Source organism: Ovis canadensis, chromosome 21 (genome assembly GCF_042477335.2).
Source record: "Ovis canadensis isolate MfBH-ARS-UI-01 breed Bighorn chromosome 21, ARS-UI_OviCan_v2, whole genome shotgun sequence".
Classification (NCBI taxonomy): domain Eukaryota; kingdom Metazoa; phylum Chordata; class Mammalia; order Artiodactyla; family Bovidae; genus Ovis; species Ovis canadensis.
In genome coordinates this window covers 65,474,821-65,496,993 of record NC_091265.1, presented here as the reverse complement: position 1 = coordinate 65,496,993, position 22,173 = coordinate 65,474,821, and the positions used below count along the sequence as shown (strand labels likewise).

Below are 22,173 nucleotides of genomic sequence, written 5' to 3'. Positions count from 1 at the left end.
TGGCCGGCGTCGCCAGGGCTGCTGACCGCTGTGTGTGGGGCTGGCCGGCGTCGCCAGGGCTGCTGACCGCTGTGCTGGGCGCTGGGCCGGTCCCTAGAGGGCGCCCGGGGGGCTCCGGTGACTGCTGCCAAGCCCCAGCCTGGCCCTGCCGCTGTGCCCCTGCCCCAGGGCTCCAGGTCCCCAAGGGAAGGGGAGACCAGCCTGGCTGCCCGCTCGCCCTGTGTGGGGTTCCCAGAGGGGCCTGGACTCCGTCCCTTGTCACTTGCTTCACTAAACACACGCCTCCCGGGGTCCCCTCTGCCTTGGCACTGCAGCCCCAGGTGTGGGTGTGCTTTCCCAGCTCCATTGACCGTAAAGCAGTTTTCAGGGGTGGCGCTGGGTCCTCTAGGGGTGGTGACCTGCCGCCACTGCCCAGACGGGATGGCCTGGCACTCGCCGTGTGCGCTGTCTGGCGTGGGGCAGAGCTGACACTGAACGCTCAGCCTGGGTCTTGAAGACAGAGATCCTAACTCCAAGCATTTGAGAAAAAGACGTCTCTTGGTGGGTGACACAGGTTGGGCGTGGACCCCAAGGCAGCTGCCCCCCTAAAAGGAGGCCCCCCAGCAGTACACCCGGCGAGGCCTGCTCTTCTGGCCCCAGCCGGTTGGCTCTGGATGGGGCTCGGGGGCCCGTGACACGCACCGCTGCACTCCCAGGCCTGCGGAGGTGCTGGGCAGGGCGAGGGCGGTGCATCCCACCTGGGGGGCTCGACGTGGTGGGGTGTGCCGGCATCTCCACGAGGCCCAGGATGACTAGCCGAGGGCCGTGCCCTCCAGGCCTGGGCCCCTGGGAATGCAGGGCTCCCTGTGCGCATGTCCAAGTGGCTCAGGGGTTGGAGGGTGGCTGGCCAGCCTCTGGGCACTCCCTGCTACCCAGGGCTCCTCCGTGGTCAGCAGAGGCTGGTGGGTTCCCGGTGCTGGAGTTCTGAGAGTCTGGGGTGGGGAAGGAAGACCCCTTTACAGCTGCTGGGCACCCGGTGGGGCAGCTCTGGAGAGCGCTGGCCCTGGGCAGGGTGGGTGGGGGACGCAGCCAGTGGGGCCCATGAGCCACGCCCCGGCTGAGTCGGTGGGTTCCCACAGAGGGCTACACCCACTCCAAAGACCATGGCCAGCCAAGGACCATCCAGAACCTGGGCCTGTCTTCTCCCAGGACAGGTGGAAAGCGAAGGCCTAAGGTGAGGCAGAGGACACAGCCCCCAGGCCTGCAGGCTGGCAGAGGGTTGCCCGTGCCCACCCACCCCCCGAGTGCCCAGGGCATGGGGGCCATCACACTCACTCCAGTAGGCGCTGCCACGGGCCAGTGACTCAGCCATGGAGGAGAGGAGAGCCGCGCAGTAGCCGACCTGGAAGAGGGAAGGCTGGGGGTTCCGGGGCCGAGCCCGCATCCACCCCCCCAGCCCTGCCAGCCAGCTGCCCCCAAGCCCGCTCTGGCGGCTGTCACTCGAGAAGAGGGGGGAAGAGGCTCCAGTGTGTGTGTGAGGAGTGGACGGGGAGGGGTCTTCAGCACAGGACCCCCAGGGAGCGGCAGGGTCTCCTCCCGGAGGGCAGGCACAAGTTCCGAAGCCCCAGGCCCTCTCCACCCTGCCCCTGCCCTGACTGCACGCCCACCTGCCAGGCCCTGCCCAGGGAGAAGGGCACCCTGGTCCGCCCGCCCACCCACCTGAGACTCCAGATGCCTGACGCGCCTCTCCTGTTCCCTCAGGCCCTCGAGGTACTTGGCTACGACGTCCACCCTGTGGCGGGAGCGGGGAGGCAGCAGGCTGCTGAAGGCCAGTGCCCCACACCAGGGGCCTTCTCATCACCCTGCCCTGATGCCCAGTCCCTTCGGGTGTGTTTGGGGGTCACTGAGCCTCTGTGGGCGCCTGAGTTCTGGGTTCTCCGGCCCTTTGGGCATGGTGGGAGGGCGGTCAGGACTGTCCCCACCCGCAGGCAGGACCAGGCATGTGGGTGTGAGGTTCGCCCCAGAGCAGGAGGAACCCCGTGAGTACTGGCACCAACCCTCAAGTGTAGGGCAGGCCTGACCCAGCAGAGCCCAGTCCAGGGTGAGAGGCTGCTTGTTAGAACCAGGCCACGTCCCTACCCAGCCCAGACCCAGTGACAGGGGCCACGCCAGCCTTAAGGCAGCCTGCCACCCCCAGAGATCTCCCAGCCGCCCTGAGCTGGCCCTCCACCAGCGCCCCCACCACCTCCCGGCCCTGCAGGGAGGGCGCAGGCCCTCGCGGGCAGCTCTGTGGGGTCGGCGCCTCCGCACCTGTGCGCCGCCTTCCGCAGCAGCTCCTCCTGGCCCTCCTTCCGGCGCTTCTCCAGCTCGCTCAGGAAGTTCTCCTTCTGCACCGCCTCCCAGGTGACCACCTTCTGGTCCAGTGGCTCTGGCAGGTCCCTCTCTGTGGAGCCGGGCAGCCTCAGGGCAGGGCCCAGGCCTGGAGGCCCCGCGGTGGGTAGGCCCTTGGGGCTGCCGCAGAGGGGGCTGGAGCCCGCTGCCCCCTGGCCCCGCCCAGGGCCCCTCTGTCCATGCGGTTCTGGCAGGAGCCTCACCCAGGCGTGCCCGCTTCTGCGGGGTCCCCCTCTGCAGGAGCCTCTTGAGCACCAGGCTCAGGTGGCTAAGGAGGATGAATGGGGGCGCCAGCGCGGGGCGCTCATGGTACTCCACGATGAGGTGGAAGCGCTGGAACTTCCAGAAGGCGTCCGCGTTGCCCTGCACCACCTGGAACGTGTAGCTGCGGGCGACCGGGGGTGGCGTGGGCACGTGGCCCTAATCCCCGCCCCGCCCCCAGGGTCCCCCACCACCCCTCTGCTGCAGCCTGGCAGACCCGGGCACCCGCCCACACACACCTGCCGGGCCTGCGCCACCTCCTCGGTGCCCTGAGCGCCAGAGGGGAGCCCCAGCTCTGGGGTGACACCCCTTATCCAAGCCCCTCCTGAGGGCAGAGAGGCGACTGCCCCCTGCGGGCTGGAGGGGCTGGGCAGGTCTGGGCCAGGGAGACCAGAACCAAGGCCCCCCCTAAGTGGACAGAGCCAGGCAGCAGGGCAGCCACCTGAACATGGCGATGAGCAGGTTCATGAGCAGCACGTTGGTGACCAGCAGGAAAGTGACCAGCAGGAGGATGACCACCCAGTTGGCGTAGAGGTTGGGGCAGGAGGGCGAGCCTTCTGGCAGCAGCGGGTACAGGGAGCAGTTCACGCGGGCTTCTGCAAGGGGCCGGGCGCGGGGGGTTGGGGCGGGCCCGAGCCGCCAGCACCCTCGGGCGTCCAGAGTCGTGTCCCTGCGGTTGAGGCCACCCGGGGCGGGGGTGCTGGGGAGGCAGCCAGTCCCCGTGCTTTCCTGGGCACAGTCCGGGCTTCGGCACTCAGACTCCAAGTCCTGGGACAACCAGGTCCTGGGTGGTCTGCCTGGCCGTGCCAGCCCCGCGTCCCCTCGCTTCGCTGGGCTGAGGTCACAGCGGCCCACGGGCTCTGGAGGCAGAGCCCAGCCCGTGTCACCCCACCCCCACCCAACGCTCTGCTCACAGCCAGCGTGGGGGGCACTGGCCTTGGCGAGGGCATGGGGTCTCTCCTGCAGGACTTCTCAGGCCTGTGGCTCACTGCCCGCCACAGGAGTCTGAGGCGGGGCAGGTCTGCACCTTCCCAAAGGCAGAACGCCCTTGACACAGGTTACCGCAGGCTCAAGGACGAGCCGGCTCCTCGAGCCGTGTGTCTCCCTCACGGGATGAGCCCGTCCTGAGTGCGGTATTCGATGGGGGTTGGCGGCTCTGTGTGAGACCCCTCCCTCGCTGCCCCCGCCCTCCTGGCCTGTGGATCCGTTCTCGCCCTGGGCACCCCGAGCAGCCTAGAGAGCCTGCACGCCGGATGGAAGCAGCTCCGTGGTGACGAGGCGCCTGCATCTCCCTCGGGACTTTGAGAGGCACCGCCAGGCCCAGCTGGGAGATGGGTGGTCCCAGGGCCTCCTGGGGCCCAGAGGGGGATCTGCCCGGGACAGTTGGAGCCGGCTCCGGCGGCCTCCCAGGACCCTAGCTGGGACCGCAGGCTGCGGATGCCTTCCCTCTCAGCCTGAAAGTTAGCGAACCACCCTCAGCCCACAGGGCGGTGGGCTCCCAGGGAAGGGCTGGCCGGGGGTCCACCCTGAGACCCGGGGAGGGGGAGGGACCCTCAGCAAACTGGCCCAGGCTGGCGCTGCCACAGTGGGGCTCAGCCTGGCAGCTACAGTGGTGTTGAAAACTGGACCCCTGGGAGCCTGCACCCCCTAGTCCTGCCCAGGTGACCCCGGGCTCCTAGGGACTCCAAACCATAACAGAGTCCCCTCGTACCCATGTGTGGCCATCAGGGTGGGAGGGACCCCACCCCTGCCCGGTCCTGGGCGCCCACTTGTCCCGCCTCCTCCCAAGGAGCCCCGTGGGACTGGGGCAGTTGGAGGTCATGGCAGCGTCCCCCAGGCGGGGCCGCCCGGGGAGGGCAGGCAGGGGCCCATTAAACTAATGGCCTGGAAAACGGAGAGCACACGTGGGGGGGACTAAGAAAACAGCCCAGGAAATGAGCCCTCAAAACCCTCTAATTAGAAGGCAGCTCCCGTGACGGCACAGCCCCTCAGCCCGGAGCCCGCCGGTCTCAGTCACGTCCTCGTCCCATGGACAAATATTTACCAGGTCACGGGCGCTGACCTGCCTCATCAGCGGCTGCAGTCAGCCTCAGGGGCTCTGCGCCCATGATCGCCCCGTGACACCCGCCTGAGTGAAGGACCCCCTGCCCCCGCTCCACACCCCGGGAGGGCTGGAGCCCTGGGCCCCCACGCTGGCCTCACTTGTTGGAGGGGCTGGTTCCCCTTCTCCTCCTCCTCAGTGAACCCCAGCCATGCCGGGGCCCACACAGGTGTTCTGGGTCCAGCTCGAGGCTCCCCGAGCACCCCCTACCCGCCACTGCACTATCATAGGAAATTCTTGGAGGATTCCCTGGGGGCTCAGATGGTAAAGAGTCTGCCCTCAATGCAGGAGACCCAGGTTCAATCCCTGGGTCAGGAAGGTCCCCTGGAGAAGGAAATGGCAACCCACTCCAGTAGTCCTGCCTGGAAAATCCCATAGACGGAGGAGCCTAGTGGGCTACAGTCCATAGGGCCCGAAAGAGTCGGACAACGCTGAGCAATTTCACTTTCCACCAGCCCCCACCCCCACCCCTATACAGGGGCCTCCCTGGAGACACCCCCTCAGGCAGGCCACACAAGCCAGACAGGGTGTTGGTCTCACATGTCGGGTGGGTCCCCAGAAGCTAGGGTGCCCTCAGGAGCAGCCTTCCAGCTGAGGGCCTCCCCAGCGGGTGGGCCACATGTATACTGTCGGTGGGGACGTGCTGGGAGGGCCAGCTTGGGGCCCAGACCAGGCAATGGCCGGTGAGGGGCGCCCAGCCCTCTGCCCAGTGCCTGCCCACGGCCCTCTCTGCCTACAGCTCCATCTCTGTCTCCCGCCCAGGGCCCGAGGTTGGGGCCTCCACAGCTGGCACCCATCAGCCCGGACATGACCTGGCAGGTGTGCCGGGCCTGGGGGCTGGCCCTGGGGACTTCCCCTCCGTCAGCCATCAGGCCAGGGTCTCCTGTGACCCCCAGAGGCCCTGCTGAAGGGCCGGCTGTCCAGGGTCGTACAAAAGGAGTGTGCTGCTAGGGGGTCTCAGTGCTGTGACTCCCCGGGGCGGGGGGCCTGCGCGGAGCCCCCCGGCCCGGGCTGAGTGCTGACCGTCGATCTCGTCCAGCGGGATCTGCCCGAAGATCTGCAGGTACGGCCGGTAGAGCACGCGGCGGAAGATCCACTCCAGGCGGCCGTCATGCGGGTGCAGCAGCGCCTGCGTGGCCACGCCGTAGGCCACGAGCCACACGCTCAGGAAGAAGAGGAAGAAGAAGACGTCCTTCATCTCGGGGGCGGGGGGGAGAAGGGTCAGCACCCGCCGGGCGGGGCCCAGCCTCACCGCCCCGGCCCGGGCTCACCATCCGCTCCACAATGATGATCTTGGGGCCCAGCTGCTTGTGGACAGCGAAGATGTGGATGAGGCGGAGTGTGAACACCATGAAGTCGATGGCGAGCACCGTGCGGCCGGCCTCGAAGGCCCGGGGCAGCATCCTGGGCGGGCGGGAGGGCAGGCTGGGCGGCCGCCCGTGCCCAGAGAGGGCTGGGGCTTCCTCCGGGACGCACAGCACGGGCGCCAGGCCCGGGCGGGCCCATCCTGGAGGCAGCCCTGCCCCCCAACCCCCTGGGGCTGCCCCCGCCAGGCCCTGGGGCCCCCAGACCTGCAGGTGACCCCAGCGATGAACAGGAAGATGGCCACCATGTCACACTTGTTCCAGTTGTCGTCCACGTAGAGCGTGAACTTCTTCACCAGGTGCATGTCCTCATCCGTGAAGAAGCCCTGGCGGGGGCAGACGGCCCAGTGATGGCGGCCTGGGTGCCCCCTCGCGGGGCACGGCCCCTCCTGGGCCGGGCTGTGACCCGCAACCCCCCGGACTCTGTCTGCAACCGGGCCGGGCCCACCACTGACCTGCCGGATCTCCTCCAGCACCAGCGTGAAGACCCAGAAGTAGAGGGCGACCTCAGACCCCGACGGCCCCTGAGGAGGGGGCCGGAAGTCCACCAGCAGGACGTAGGTGAACAGGAAGAGGAAGGCGAAGTACATGACCACGTTCCCAAGGAACACAGTGACGGGCGCCCCCCAGAACTTCCTCCAGCGCGTGAGCAGGAAGGCGGCTCTCCGGCCTCGGTCACCCTCGCTCCTCAGCGCCTCGGCCAGCTCCTCCGCCCTGTGCCCGAAGGAGGCCACGGCCAATGGTAAGACAGGCACCCAGGGTCCAGAGCTCACCCCTGCCCACGGAAGTCCAGCTCCCCACCACTGCCCCCTCTGCAGGCCCTTACCCGCTGCCCAGGCCGCAGAGCAGGCTCTTCTCTGTGTCCAGACTGTCCAGCTCTTGCAGGTCCTCTGGGCCTGTCCTTAGAGGGGCCTCCTCGCTGCGAGCACAGGAGCCCCTCAGGGTCGTGGGGAAGGCACCCAAGGCTCCCACTCGGCCCCGAGCACCCAACCAGCGGATGCACTGCAGAGGGATGCAGGGAGGGGGCACGCAGAGGGGCCAGGAGCATGTGGGGCAGGGGAGGGGGCGCACAGGGGCCATGAGGATGCCGGGGTGAGGGGGCGCACAGGGGCCACGCGGATGCAGGCGGGGGTGGTGGGAGGGAGGCTGGGCTGTGTCGCCACCAGCACAGCTCTGGCAAGTGGCTGCTGCATGTGCTGACGGACCTGAAGGTGATGAGGTTGGTGTAGACGAGGGCCGGGCAGAAGAAGGCGCCCAGCAGCCGCAGGATGGAGGTGCCCGAGGCCATATCCCCCCACCAGATCTTGGTCAGGAAGGCCTGAAACAAAGGGGTGCTGTTGCCCTGACCCTCCACACCTGCCCCAGTGCCCGCAGCAGCCTGAACCCCTTCAGGGTTCAGCTAAGGCATCAGCCCTCCCAGCCTGGAGCCCCCAGAGCCTCCCTCCTGGTGGAGAAGGAACACCTTCCATGGAGGGAGGCCAGGCTCCAGGTTAGCAGGGTTAACTTTTGCTGAGACCAGAAGTGGAGAACTAACACCCCCAAAAAGCTGTCCTCTTCATTACAGGGGACTGGAATGCAAAAGTAGGAAGTCAAGAGACACCTGGAGTAACAGGCGAATTTGCCCTTGGAGTACAGAATGAAGCAGGGCAAAGGCTCACAGAGTTTTGCCAAGAGACCCACTGGTCACAGCCAACACCCGCTTCCTAACCCTAACCAACAGCACGAGAGACGACTCTACACACAGACACCACCAGATGGTCAACCTTGAAATCGACTGATTATATTCTCTGCAGCCAAAGATAGAGAAGCTCTATACAGTCAGCAAAAACAAGGCCGGGAGCTGACTGTGGCTCAGATCATGAACTCCTTATGGCCAAATTCAGACTTAAATTGAGGAAAATAGGGAAAACCGCTATACCATTCAGGTATGACCTAAATCAAACCCCTTATGATTATACCGTGGGAGTGACAAATAGATTCAAGGGATTCGATCTGATAGAGTGCCTGAAGAACTATGGGCAGAGGTTCATGACATTGTACAGGAGGCAGGGATCAAGACCATCCCCAAGAAAAAGAAATGCAAAAAGGCAAAATGATTGTCTGAAGAGGCTTTACAAATAGCCGAGAAAAGAAGAAAAGCTAAAGGCAGAGAAGAAAAGGAAAGATATACCCATTTGAATGCAGAGTTCCAAAGAATAGCAAGGAGAGATAAGAAAGCCTTCCTCAGCAATCAATGTAAAGAAATAAAGGGAAACAATAGCATGGGAAAGACTAGATATCTCTCCAAGAAAATTAGAGATACAAGGGAACATTTCATGCAAAAATGAGCACAATAAAGGATGGACCTAGCAGAGGCAGAAGATATTAAGGAGGGGTGGCAAGAATGCACAGAAGAACTGTACAAAAAATATCATTGTGACCCAGATAACCACAGTGGTGTGGTCACTCACCTAGAGCCAGACATCCTGGAATGTGAAGTCAAGTGGGCCTTAGGAAGCATGACTATGAACAAAGTTAGTGGAGGTGATGGAATTCCAGTTGAGTTATTTCAAATCCTGAAAGATGATGCTGTGAAAATGCTTCACTCAATATGCAGCAAATCCAGAAAACTCAGCAGTGGCCACAGGACTGGAAAAGGTCAGTTTTCACTCCAATCCCAAAGAAAGGTAATGCCAAAGAATGCTCAAACTACCGCACAATTGCACTCATCTCACACGCCAGTAAAGTAATGCTCAAAACTCTCCAAGCCAGGCTTCAGCAATACGTGAACCGTGAACTCCCTGATGTTCAAGCTGGTTTTAGAAAAGGCAGAGGAGCCAGAGATCAAATTGCCAACATCTGCTGGATCATGGAAAAAGCAAGAGAGTTCCAGAAAAACATCTACTTCTTTATTGACTATGCCAAAGCCTTTGACTGTGTGGATCACAATAAACTGTAGAGAATTCTTAAAGAAATGGGAATACCAGACCCCCCGACCTGCGTCCTGAGAAACCTGTATGCAGGTCAAGAAGCAACAGTTAGAACTGGACATGGAACAACAGACTGGTTCCAAAGTGGGAAAGGAGTACGTCAAGGCTGTGTATTGTCACCCTGCTTAGTTAAGTTACATGCAGAGTACATCATGCAAAATGCAGAGCTGGATGAAGCACAAGCTGGGATCAGTGTTGCTGGGAGAAATATCAACAACCTCAGATATGCAGATGACACCACACTTACGGCAGAAAGTGAAGAACTAAAGAGCCTCTTAATGAAAGTGAAAGAGGAGAGTGAAAAAGTTGGCCTAAAATTCAACATTCAGAAAACGAAGATCATGGCATCAGATGCAATCACTTCATGGCAAATAGATGGGGAAACAATGGAAACAGTGACAGACTTTATCTTTTTGGGCTCCGAAATCACTGTAGATGGTGACTGCAGCCATGAAATTAAAGGATACTTGCTCCTTAGAAGAAAAGTTATGACCAACCTAGACAGTGTATTAAAAAGCAGACACATTAGTCTGCCAACAAAGGTCCGTCTAGTCAAGGCTGTGGTTTTTCCAGTAGTCATGTATGGATGTGAGAGTTGGACCATAAAGAAGGCTGAGCGCTGAAGAACTGATGCTTTTGAACTGTGGTGTTGAAGACTCTTGAGAGTCCCTTGGGCTGCAAGGAGATCCAACCAGTCAATCCTAAAAGAAATCAGTCCTGAATATTCATTGGAAGTACTGATGTTGAAACTGAAATGTCAATACTTTGGCCACCTGATGCGAAGAACCAACTCATTGGAAAAGACCCTCATGCTGGGAAAATTGAAGGCAGGAGGAGAGGGGGACAACAGAGGATGAGATGGTTGGATGGCATCAGTGACTCAATGGACATGAATTTGAGTAAGCTCCGGGAGTTGGTGATCGACAGAGAAGCCTGGCGTGCTGCAGTCCGTGGGGTCGCAAAGAATTGGAAACGACTGAGCGACTGAACTGAACTGAGAGGTGGAGAAAGGGCTGGACTTGGGGCTAGTGGGGAGAGTGGCCAGCAGAGGGAGTCAGGTGGGCGGCTTCCAGGAATGGACCTGCCTACCCCGATGGCCTGGACACTGGCCAGGTGAGGGCCTGAGGGAGCTGGCTGGGGCACCTGCTCTCTGCCCAGGCCACACCCACAGCACGCCCCGGGGCTCACCTGCACCCCGTCATGGGCAAAGAAGGCCTTGGTGTCGGCCTCGGTGGCCAGGTGCAGGCAGGTGGTTCTGTTCCAGCAGCGGTTCCGACGCACCAGCAGGGCGAAGGCGCGCTCCTCGCTGTGGCGGTAACACTGGGAGAAGAGGTCTGCGGGGGCGGCCACTGGCGTGACGCCCAGGCCCGACTGCCGGGCGCCTCCCCTGCAGAGCTGGACCTGCAGGACGGGCTGTGCGCCTGCGCCCACCTTCCCGGGGGCTGCGAGAGACGCCCGTCCCCACCCAGCCTCCCTGTCGGGACATGGGGGCCTCCCCGTCAGGACATGGGGGCCTCTCCGTCGGGACGTGGGGATGTCCCTCTCCCTGAGTGTCCCTGCTGGGCCAGCCCGAGACGTGGGGCTTTGTCCTCATCGGGCACCCAGCCCCGCCCCCGGTGCCCACCCCCGTGCTCACCCAGGGCCAGTTGCTCGTACTTGGCCTCCCTCAGAGTCCGGCCCACCTCGGCCTCCGTCTCCAGGTGGGACATCTCTTTGAGTATCTTGCAGGCGGCCAGAGCGGCAGCCACCCCCTCCTGGCCCTGGGAGGCCGGGCCTAAGTGTGCAGCCACCTCCCAGCCTCCACAGGCCTCTCCCAGCGTCCTCCCAGCACCCCCGGGACCCCCAGCCCCCCTCCCGCCCTCCGCACCATGGCCCAGAAGTAGGTGGCCATCTCGTGGCGGTTCTGCAGCACCGCCCACAGAAACAGGTCCCTCCAGGGGTCCTCGCTCCTCTGGTTCAAGTCCAGAAGCCCCTTCTGGCCCGAGTTCCTCCGGGCCGGGCCCCGCTCCTGGAGGGCAGGGGTGTCAGCCTGCGGCCACGGCCCTGCCCGCACTCACGCCCCCCGCCCCCCGCCCCCCGCACTCACACGCCCCCAGCCCGCCCCCCACCCGCACTCACACCCCCACCTCCCACCGCGTTCGCCACCCCCGCCTGCACTCACCGCCTGGTAGAGCCCACGGCAGGCGTCGCGCAGGAAGTCCTTGAGCACTCGCGACACCTCGTGCAGGGAGAAGGCGGGCGGCCCGGCGGGTGGCTCCCGGGCCTGCTGGGCACCCAGCCCGGCCAGCGTCAGCCGGCCCTCCTCGTGCTTGCGCTGCAGCAGGTCGAAGAGCAGGCTTTTGGGGGCCACGGAGCGGTAGAGCTGCTGCAGCCGCCCGTACGTCAGGAAGTCCGCCACGTCCGCGCCGTTGTCCACGAAGAGGCGCACGAACTCGGGCTTGTTGCTCACCAGCGCATCCATCATCACCTCCTCCAGGTCACTGGACTGGGGCGCCGCGTGGAGGGTGAGAGGGAGCCCGTGGAGAAGGGAGCCCACGGGAGGGGCGTGGGGACCCTCCGCAAGAGCCCCAGCTCCTGGGTGCCCTGCCTTGCCTGCGCCCACTGACGTTTAGCCCATCCTGCCTGGGATGCCGACGACTGAGGCCCAACGGGAGGTGCCCTGGCCTGCCTGGCTCCCCTGGCAACAGCCAGGCCAGGCTGGCCCTGGACACCACCTGCCCCCAGCCCTCATCAGGGTCCCCACCTGGTGCCGGCCAGAGCCAGGAATCACCTTCCACTCCACGTCCCCGTTGAAGATCTCGCTCTTGGCGATGTCCACGCGGTCCCAGGCCACGGCCAGCTTCAGTTCGTCCAGGTAGTCCTGCGCCTCCTGGCTGTGGCTCTTGCAGGCTGCGGGCAGGGAAGGCGGAGTGGGTGAAGGGGGGCCCAGGCGCCGGCAGAGCCAGTGGGCACAGGGTCCCTCAAGGTGGGTCTCCTAGATGTGTGGCCATGGAAACGATGCCCTGGTTCCCTCCCTGCCCTCTGAGTACTGGCAAGGAGCCACAAGACTCCACCCGCCCCACTGCTGGGAGCTCTAGGACCCCAAGGGGACCCTAGGGCTGGGTGGAATAGTGGGGAGTAGGCATCTGTCTGGAGGAGCCTTCCCGTCCTCAAGGGTGCCCCCTGCCCCACAGAGCCCCTTCCTGTCTGTGTCCCCTGCCAGTGGTCAGCCCTGCAACAGGTGTTTACGTTCAATGAGACACACACTGAGGGACAGCCAGGAAGTGGAGGCCACCCGAATGTCCCTCCACAGGGGGACAGGGAAACAAAACGTGGACTGTCGCTGTCCTAAAGGGCTGGCGCCCCTATACCGGCTACAGCGCCTTGAACGACCACCCAGAGCATCGTGCTCTGAGAAGGACTCCCAAGGCTACAGGGTGTGTGGGCCCATGTCCAGGAAGTGCCCCCAGCGGGCAGATCCATAGACACGCAGGCTCGTGGTCGCCAAAGGCTGGGGGGAGCAGGGGCCTAGTGGGTCTTCTGGGTGGTGGACATGCTCGGGAGCTACCGTAGGCGTGGCCCACATTGAAAAAGCACTGAAACCCTTGGATTAACCGAACACTGTAGTTTTCTAAGGGCTTCCCTGGTGATCCAGAGGTTAAGCATCCGCCCACCAATGCAGGGGGACACAGGCTCACTCCCTGCTCCGGGAGGTTGCCCCATGCCGCGGTGCAGTAAAGCCCACGCAGCACCACCACTGAGGCCTGGGCGCCCGGGGGCCCGTGTCCACGACGAGAGGGATCTCCACGGTGAGAGCCCGCACACCGCAACCAGGGCAAAGCCCGAGGGCAGCGAGAGACCAAGCGCGGCCCAGACGAAATAAGTAAAACTCAGGGATGAATGATCAAATAGTTAAACGAATTTGTGATAAAATACAGCTAACATGAAACCTCCAGAGACAGAGGCTCTCGTGGACTTGCACGTCATCATCGTGTGGAGGCCCTGGAAGGCTGTGTTCCTCCAGTCGGGTCACACGTGCTGCTGCCCAAGTGAGCAGTGGCTGTGCGCACACTCAAACGCTCGCACACGGCCACGCACGCTGGCACTCGCAGCATCGCAGCAGAGGGCCGCCACCCCGGGCGCAGGCTCCTGGAGGCCGAGAGCCCGGGGTGGAGGCTGCCCTCGCCGGGCTGGCCGGCCGCCCGCCCTGCCCAGCGCCTCCCGCGGGGCCCCGGCAGGCGCGGCCCGGCCTCACCTTTCACCAGCGCCTTGAGGATGACTGTGTCCAGCTCCTCGGAGCCCTCCTGCTCGAAGTCATGTACGGTGAGCAGGTGCCGGTGGGCCACGATGGTCTGTAGCTGGGACCCCAGGACAAAGGCCCGGAGGTGACCCCGCGGCCCCCAGCCAGAATGCCAGCCCGCCGTCCCCCGGGCCCAGGGCAGCCCCACCCTCAGAGCCAGGCGTCCCCACTCCCCAAGGGCCTGAAGTGGGGGCCAGCCCAGGGGCTTTGCAGCCAGCAGGGCTGGGCATGGACACGCAGTCCAGGGGCTGGGGTCTAGGGCAGGGCGAGCACGTGGTCCTCTCTCCGGCGGCTCATACCAGCCCGGTCCAGCGCACGACGTCCTCCCTGGAGACGTGCTCACTGGGGAACTTCTCCCTAAACTGCTTCTCGGCCACCTGGGGCGCCAGGACGTGGGGCTGGTTCACGAGGGCAGCGAGCACGTCTGCGATGCCCCCCGAGCCCGCCAGGATCAGCCACGGGGCGGCGTGCTCCACGGCCCTGGAAATCCTCTGAGGCAGGCGGAGGGGGCACAGTGGGCCCGATCAGCACCAGGCGCCATCCCGGGCCTGATCAGCACCAGGCGCCATCCCCGCCTGCCCTACCTCCAGGGTGCTGGGGTCCCCATTGACCAGCAGGCAGAGGACAGGGATCTCGATGCTGCTGGTTCCTGTGGGCAGATGGAGCACAGCGTCCACCCAGGTGCCCGGGTGAGCAGAGGGCCCGGAGGCCTCCTGTGGGGTAACCCCCCTGGCCTCAGACCACCAGCCTGTGGCGTTTCTGGGCAAACTCCAGGCAAGAGGCTTTTTCTCCAGAGGGGCTCCCAGCTGTCCTGTCACCCGGGACAAGAATGCCAGGCCCACAGCCCACTCTCCAGTGTGGTCGCTTCGTGGCTGTTTAAACGTCGTCGAACATCGGGTCCCTGGCCACGCCAACCACGTTCCAAAGGCGGGCATCTCTCCCCGGCCAGGGCAGGAAGCTCCACTGACCCCTTGCCAGGCCATCCGAGGGCCCCAGAGCACCTCAGGGTGGTGAAGGAGGAGGGGTGTGGGTCAGTCACTTACCCGCAGAAAACCAGCTGTGAGACTTTGGAATGTGCAGCCCCAGAAGCCCGGACCTGCCGGGTGGGCTGTGTGGGGAAAGCTTGGCAAACTGCCGGGAGGAGGCAGGACAGACTGGACGGCCCCCGGCCCAGAGAACGGTCCCCTCTAACTCCCAAGGCACCTGCCGAGCGGGAAGGATCCTGGGCAGAGAGGGTGTGAGCCTCCCAGCTTCAGCAGCCCGGGCCAGCCCTGCGTCCTCAAGGTGAGGGTTAAACGGCTGAGGTTGCGTTTTCACTAGAGTGCTCAGTTGGCAGACACACACCCTGCTTATACATATTGCCAGCGATCCCACGTATATTGTGATTGTTTGTAAATGTTAGTTATAAACACACGGGCTTTGGCAAATTCCGCTTTCAGACCCGCCCTGGCCCCGCTGGAGCCCGCCCCTCGGGCAGCACTGCCCCCTGCAGGCAGTGAGCCGCCGGCGGTGGAGGGCACAGGCCCCTGGAAACTCGCAAGTCTCACTTTCCTGCTAGAGCCTGGAGCCCCCAGCCGGGCCTCTGGTCGGGTGGGGTGGGAGTGTCGGGGGGCACTGGCAGCACTCTGCTGCTTGGGGGAAATGCTCCCTCCCGGCAGGGACTCCCCAAGGCCCTGCCCCCCATCACCCTGGCCAGCAGCCCCCTCACCCGGGACCCCCCCAGTGGCCCAGGTCTCAACGCTCTGGCATGTTTGGTGCCTGGAATGCCCGTCCCGGCCCATGCTGGTGGTCCTTCAGCCCTGTCCACCCGGGCGACCCTCCACCACGGTGTTCCCGGCAGCCCCCGCTCCTGTGGACCGCCCCCGCCCCTCCCCCGCGGGCAGCCCCGCCCCCGGGCAGCCTCACCCCCGTAACCCGTCCTCTGCTCCGAGATATACTTCTCCAGCCGCAGCCGCAGCTCCGTGGGCCCGTCGCCCTCCCCGGGGGCCCCCGGCTCCACCAGGATGAAGTGGGAGTGATTGTTGTCCAGGGGGCAGAAGGAGCCCTGGCCGCCTCCGTTGTCCAAGGGATAGTGCACAGGGCCGGCCCCCTAGGCACACACGCAGTGAGGCCCAGGCGCCACCTGCTCCCCCAGATGGAGGGAGGGCTGCTGCTACTGTGGGGGGCGCCCAGGGAGGGTACCCTCCAGACAGAACCCTGCATGCTGGGTGGAGGGGGCTCCACTCACAGGGCTGCCTGGCTTTCTGGGGACCTGCCTCAGGCCCCCGTCTGTGGGGCAGAGGACACCAGTCAGCCCCAGGTCACAGAGCTTGCAGGGTGGTGGCCGGGCCGGGCGTTTGGGCGCCAGTCTGGGTGGGGTCTTCGGAAACCAGGTGCCCACTCCAGGCCTGTGCCGGCTGGGAGCCTGGCAGCCCCCTCCCCACTCGGGTCCTGGGAGATGCTGCCTTCTGCTGGCCTCTCACTGGGCAGGAGGCCTCTGGATCCCCTCTCCCCTCCCTTCATCTCCTTCCCCCTGCCTCCCTCCCCCGCCACCAGCTCTGGGTCCAGCGCCCCCCACCCCGTGGCGTCAGGGCACCACCTCTGTCCCTTAGAGCAGCCTCACTCCCTCCCAGGCCTGTGAGCGCCGCCCCCTGCCCTCCCCGACCACCAAGGGTAGGGCTCATCTGTCCACTGCTGCCCTGGCAGGTAGGGGCTCAGTCACAGATGGTGTGGTGTGGTCAGCCTGTGAGATGGCCCTAGTGGCCTCTGTCAGGCACGTCCTCCAGCCCCGATCTCTGGGGGCACCCCCGTCCCACTCTGTCCCACGGCCCGAGCGCCCAGAGCCTGGCACCCACCTGGGCATGGTCCAGGAGCCGGCGGTGCAGCACGCGGCCCAGCGAGGCGATGCCGATGGCCACCACGCGGGCCTTGGTGGATGTGCTGGCCAGGGAGTGGTCGCGCACAGCCTGCCCGACGTAGCGGGCGAGGCCCACTCGGAGCGCGCTGGTCAGGATCCAGGCTCCTGTGGGCACAGGGGTCCCTGAGCACAGGGGCCCCCCCAGGCGCCCTCCAGGACCAAGGTCAGGGTTAGGGCTGGAGGCAGGCCCCGCTGCCCTCTGGGCAGAGACTCTGACCCCAGTCTGTGCTGGCCCAGGGCCCAGGACGTCCTTCTAGCACATGGAGCCCTTGGCCCGACAGTCAGCAGGGCCTCTGTCTCTTCTGCAGTCGTTTCTGGGGTGGAGGAGGGCAGAAAGCCCCCTTCCTGACTGGGCTTTCTGAAGGCCCAGCCCCTGAAATCAAAGTCCTGGAGTTTAATTCTGACCCCAGCGACCGGCTGGCCAGCGTGCTGTCCCAATAGCTGGGGTCGGGGAGGCCCGGCTGTGGGCAGCAGGCTGTGGGGGCTGCAGCCTTCCCGGGTCTCCCACTGAGGCCTGTTGGCCCCACACTTGGCCCGGCTCTGCTGGGGGAGGCTCTGAGTCTGGAGACCTTCAGTCCCTTGGCCGTGTACCCCAGAGCGGCTCCCACCGCCCCGCAGCGCCGCGGAGGGAGGGCGACCATGGGGATGGCGGCTGAGGGCCGGCGTGGGGCCTCTCAGGTATTCTGACCTGCCTGCCCCTTGACCCGCCCGCGCCCTGACCCGCCCGTGCCTTGACCCGCCTGTGCCCTGGCCTGCGCCCTGACCCGCCGGCCCCCTGACCCGCCTGCACCCTGACCTGCCTGCGCCCTGAGCCGCCTGCCCCCTAACCCGCCTGTGCCCTGACCCACCCGTGCCCTAAGCCACCTGCCCCTTGACCCACCTGCACTGTGACCTGCCTGCGCCCTGAGCCACCTGCCCCTTGACCCAACTGCGCTGTGACCTGCCTGCTCCCTGACCCACCCGCACCCTGAGCCGCCTGTCCCCTGACCTGCGCCCTGACTCGCCTGCCCCCTGACCTGTACCCTGACCCGCCTGTGCCCTGACCCACCTGCCCCCTGACCTGTGCCCTGACCCTCTTGCCCCCTGACCCACCTGTGCTCTGAGCCGCCTTCACCAGCCCCTTGCGTAGCACATCTCGCAGCCACGGCTTCATCGCAAAGGGCCTCTCCTCGCCCACCAGCGACACCACTAGGTTGGGGGCCGGCAGGTGCCACTCGGCCAGCAGGAGGTCGAAGAGCACAGACGGGGCTACGCTGCTGGGCACCCTCACGAACTGCAGGGTGGGAGCAGGGGGGCAGGGCGAGGGGCGCTAGGCACAGGGGTGGGCTGGGCTCCAGAGGGTGGGGGCAGGGCCACAGCTGAAGGCCAGGGCTCCCCAGGCCATCTGGACCCACTGGGTGACTTGTGAGCAGCCAGGGCTGGCTGGAGGAGGAGCCTGGACCTGCCATGTGTTGGGGTAGGAGGCAAAAGCCAGAGGGGGCTGCCAGCTGTAGAGTTCCGCCTTCCTGGGGGCTCCAAACAGACCCTTTATGAGAGAGTGGCCCAGAGGAGATGGGCGTCCAGGGCCCAGGGCCCAGGGTAGCACAGAGGGTGGTGCCGGCCAGTCCCCAGGTGGGGGCAGCTCTCACCTTGCCTCGCTTCTTCCCAGACCCTCCGAAGACGATCTCACCCCGGCCCAGGCTCGGCCCCCGTGTGTCTCCAGCACCCCCGGGGCTGCCAGGACGGGTGCCCCCGGCGTCCTGCATGGGGTCCTGTCTGCAGGGACAGAGCCCACCCTGAGGGCACGCGAGGCGAGCCCCAGCCCACCTCCTGATGGAGGCCCCACCACCTTCGCAGGGAAGCCTGGGTGCAGGCAGAAAGGGGGTCACCTGCCGCAAAGCCCTTTCCTGCAGTCCCCAACCCTGACCGTGACCCCAGCCCTCCTGTAGCCCCTCGGTCTCTGCCTGCCTCCCATCTGCATTGCTCTCTTCAAGCTGCCAGAGCTCCCGGCCCCAGGCCAGGATGGAAGCTCCTCCTGGCTCCCTCCCCACCCTGCACTTCTACTCACCCTCCCCCAGCACCACGAGCCAGCCTGTCCGTTGCCACTTCTGCTGAGCCTTTGGCAGGGGGTGTCCTGGAAACCCCAAAAGGCAGTGGAAATCTTGCAGCCCGCCCTATACCCCACCATACCACAGCCCTGCCAACCCAGGATAGGCATGGCACCCTGGGCGCCGGCTGCCCAGCAGAGAGGGGGCAGCAGGCAAACAGGTACACGAAGCTCAGGTGGAGGGACGGGGCCTCCTCCTTAACCCCCAGCCCCTCCCAGAGACCTGCCCACCGAGTCCTCACTCCAGCCCAGCACTGCCCACGTGCCTGGAGGGGTCCCAGGAAAGGCCAAGGGACAGGATCTGGGTCCCATCAACCCGCCTGATGGCAAACGCCCCCGTGCCTCCTGGACCCACCGCAGACCAGCCACCCAGCTCCCCGCCCCCTGGCCACAGCCAGCATGGCCCCTCGCAACCTGCTGTTTCCAGCAGCCTCCTCTGCAGACCCATGGGGACAGCGCCCCGCCCCCTGCCCCGGCCCTCCTATGTCCACAGAAGGAGCAGAGCCGATGGGACCCCAGGTCCCGGCAGACCCAAGAGGCCCTGCCCTACCAGGCCCACCCTGGGAAGCTCCAGCTCCACGGCCGCCCCGTCCACTGCCATCCCCTGGGAGGTGCCCTGGACAGGGCCCAGCCAGGATGGGCCCTCTGTGAAAGGAGAGTGACTCCCTCGGTTCTCGGGGCCAGGCCAGCCCTTTGATTCTTAGAGAGGGCCACCTGTGCACACAGGCGGGGCCGGCAAGCGTGGGCAGGGCCCCTGCAGCCCAGCACAGGCCCACCACCGCATCCCCCAAAGTGACGCGTCCCCCAAAGCTACGCGTCCACGCCCTTGCTCCTGGGGCCTGTGAATGCGCTTGTTGTGGAAGTAAGCCCTTTGCGGATGTGATCAGGGAGAGGGGCTCATCGGGATGGGCTCTGACCCACTGACCAAGTAGCCTTAGAAGGAGGGGAAGAAGCTGAGTGAGGATGGACACCGAGGCTGCAGGGATGCGGCCAAGGCCGGGGGCGCCGGGCCCAGCAGTGGGAAGAGCAGGGCGGACGCTACCCTGGCCCTGCGGGGAGAGCGGTCCGCGCCGCGGTGGGATTCCGGCCTCTGAGCAGGGACTCACCTCCCCTTGTCCTCCGCCCCCTGTGGGACCTTGGCACGGCTGCCAGGGCACTCCCAGAGCCCGGGTGTTGCCCTCCACACCCAGGCCCCGTCCCCACACACAGCCTCCAGGACAGAAGATCGTTAATCACCGGCTTGGAAAGGCCGTATTCAAATTCCCCTCTTCCCAGCTCTGGGAGAGGGTGGGGGAGGATTTGCATCCACGCCCCCCCCCCCACCGCACCCCCCCCCGCCCCCCACGCTGGGCGCCCGCTGCTGGGACACACGCAGAGAGTGGGGGGCCTGCATGTGACCGCAGAGCCGGGGTAGGGGCAAGGGGGGCTAGGCCTGGCCTGGGCTTGGGCACCTCCTTGGCCCTACTACCCTTGGGGTTATAACTGCTGGAGGGTCCCAGGGCGCCCTAACAGATGACCACCCGCTGGGCGTCTTAAAGCGACAGGAGGCTCTGGAGGCCAGAAACCCCAAATCAAGGCGCACAGGGCCTCACTCTCTCAGCAGGCTCTAGGGCAGGGTCCTTCTCACCCCGTCCAGCTCTGGGGGCTCCGGCGTCCCTCCAGTCTCTGCCTCCATCTCCCCGTCTCCTTATAAGGACACCGGTCACTGCTCGAGGGGCCGCCCCCCTCCCTATGACCTCACCATCACGCAGTGCTTCTGCAAAGACCCTCTTTCCAAGCATTCTGAGATTCAGGGTGGACGTGAACTTGGGGGATGCTCTTCAACCACAGAGTGCAGGCAGTGACGTGGGGAGCCTTCCCACCATTCGGCGGGGACAAGGCAGGGCTTGTGGGGGGTGGCCTCCCTCCCCACCGCTGGACGCGCCCTGGCCCGGTGTGTGGGAGGCCTGGGCAGCACTGGAGTGCTCACGGTCCGTGAGCCCCAGGCTTGCTCCCCCAGAGGCGAGGGGCCTGGGGCTGGCCTCTGTCTCAGGAGGGGTGCTGTGGTGCTCTCCCGCCAGCCCACGCTGCCCTTTCCTTGCTGAGAGGCAGGTGGCCCGAAGCCCCAGTTTTGCCTTCCCTGGGGCCACCACCTGACCCCTCACCCCACACCCCTCACCCCCAACTCCGAAGCCTGGTCCCTGGCCTCTGGCTTCCCAGCCCAGGGGCTGAGGGGCATTGGGCCCTGTGCTGAGTCCTGGGGGTCACTGAGCACGGTGGGGGTGGCCCTAAGCACCAGGGCGGGGGGCGGCACTGAGCGCTGGGGATGGGAGGGGCTCCAGGCAAATGGGGCCGGAGCGGGAAGGACATGCAAATAGCAGATTTGCATGAGCAGGTGTCCGGGCTCGAGGCCCCTGTTCCTGGAGGGGGCGGGGGAGGCCAGGCGCCCGGGGGTCCTGAGTCATCCCCGCTGGAATCCCACCCCCCACCCCCGACAGGCAGAACAGAATGGAGGCAAGCTCTTCAGCTCCGGCAGCGGAGGTGCTGGGGCTCGTGCTCGGAGCGGGCAGAGGGGCAGACGGCCACCCCTGGCCAGGGGTCTCTGGAAGCGGCCCCAGTGCCGTGGACCTGGCAGCCAGGCCCCAGGGGTCCCAGCCCGGGCCCTCCCAGGGCCACGTCACGGGGGCCAGCCCCTCGCCGCTCGGGCCTGCCCCTCCCTCCCGAGATGGTAGAACGTGGTGCGGGGTCCCACACTCTGCAGCCAGCACTCAGCCCCCAACCAGACGGGCCCCGGCTATGAGCGCCAGCTCCCTGCGTCTGGCCCCCAGGGCCCCGGGGCTGCTCCTCTGGACCAGGCCCTCTGCAGGCTCCTTCCCAGACACCCCGCCTTACCCACGGAGGGACCGTCCATCTGCAGCCCCAGGAAGGCTGGACTCATTCCAGGGTCCAGGGGAGAAACCGAGGCACGGGGCAGGAAGTGACCGGGGGGCAGGGCACCCCCTCCTCCCCCCCCCGGGGCTGGCGGCCGGGCTCCTACCTGCCTGCTTTCTCCCTGAGGCCCAAACGTGTGACTGCCGGCCAAGGGATAGGTGGAGGGGCCCACAGCCTGCCCGCCTGCCCCTCCCTGCCCTCCACGCCTGGCACTTGGGCAGCCAATGCTGTGAGCAGAGCTGGGCGCCACCTGATCTCGGCCCGGCCCAGCCCACAGGGCTGCTCTGGCCAAGCCACCGGGCACAAGGGCCAGCCGTCCCTCTCTGATGGGCCCAGGGACCCCTTGGGCAGCACCAGTCTCCTGGGGTCGAGAGGCGGTCCCGTGGGGGTTGGCCGCGTCGCCTCTCCTGTGTCTCTGCTTCCTGCATTTCTCCAGCAGGTGGACGTGGCTGATCCCAGAGGGTACAGCCCAGCCGTCCCTGGAGGGGGCAGAGACTGTCCCCTCCCTTCCTGGGTCCGGCCAAGCAGAGAGGTGTCAGCCCCCCAGGAGTGCTGTCCTGGAGGGGTGGGCAGGCGGCTGTCAGCGAGCAGACTTCGCACGGACACTGTCGCTCCACTGAGGAGCAGCGCAGGGAGGCCCCCGGGGCCCTGGAGCCCACGTCCTGGTTCACGCCCTGCAAATCCTATCTCTCTAACTCTGGGCGTTGGTTTCCCTGGAAAATGGGGATCCGAGCAGCTCCGCTTCTAGGGTTTGCAGTAACTCACGGGAGCAGGTGACACGTCCGTGCGCCCCTTTCCGAGGCCCGAGGGGCCCCTCCTGGGACCTCTCACCCCCTGAGCTCAGGGCTGGGTGGGAGGCCGGGTCCAGGCCCAGCTCTGGGACCGCCGAAGTCCTCTCCGCTTGGGCCCATTGGCCACCAGAGGGCACCCCGAGACC

General features: G+C 65.5%; 1 protein-coding gene and 1 long non-coding RNA gene across 2 annotated transcripts; one reads left to right on the top strand and one right to left on the bottom strand.

Moving 5' to 3' along the window:
- Nucleotides 1–518: 518 nt before the first annotated feature.
- TRPM5 (transient receptor potential cation channel subfamily M member 5) lies at nt 519–21,375 on the bottom strand. The gene is made up of 26 exons (XM_069565751.1): nt 21,343–21,375; nt 18,288–18,353; nt 17,869–17,995; nt 17,333–17,513; nt 16,179–16,345; nt 15,250–15,433; nt 13,929–13,993; nt 13,644–13,835; nt 13,300–13,402; nt 11,836–11,954; nt 11,227–11,550; nt 10,933–11,073; nt 10,702–10,825; nt 10,254–10,399; nt 7,302–7,414; nt 6,923–7,015; nt 6,552–6,810; nt 6,304–6,422; nt 6,004–6,136; nt 5,756–5,930; nt 3,074–3,227; nt 2,574–2,755; nt 2,290–2,422; nt 1,699–1,771; nt 1,315–1,381; nt 519–971 (listed from the first exon to the last, which is right to left on the bottom strand). The coding sequence occupies exons 3-26, from the start codon at nt 17,983–17,985 to the stop codon at nt 865–867; spliced, it is 3,471 nt and encodes a 1,156-aa protein (XP_069421852.1). The 5' UTR covers nt 17,986–17,995; nt 18,288–18,353; nt 21,343–21,375; the 3' UTR covers nt 519–864.
- Nucleotides 4,200–8,344, top strand: LOC138426835 (uncharacterized). The gene is made up of 3 exons (XR_011251783.1): nt 4,200–6,395; nt 6,570–6,838; nt 7,661–8,344. It is a non-coding gene; the product is annotated as an uncharacterized lncRNA (long non-coding RNA).
- Nucleotides 21,376–22,173: the final 798 nt, after the last annotated feature.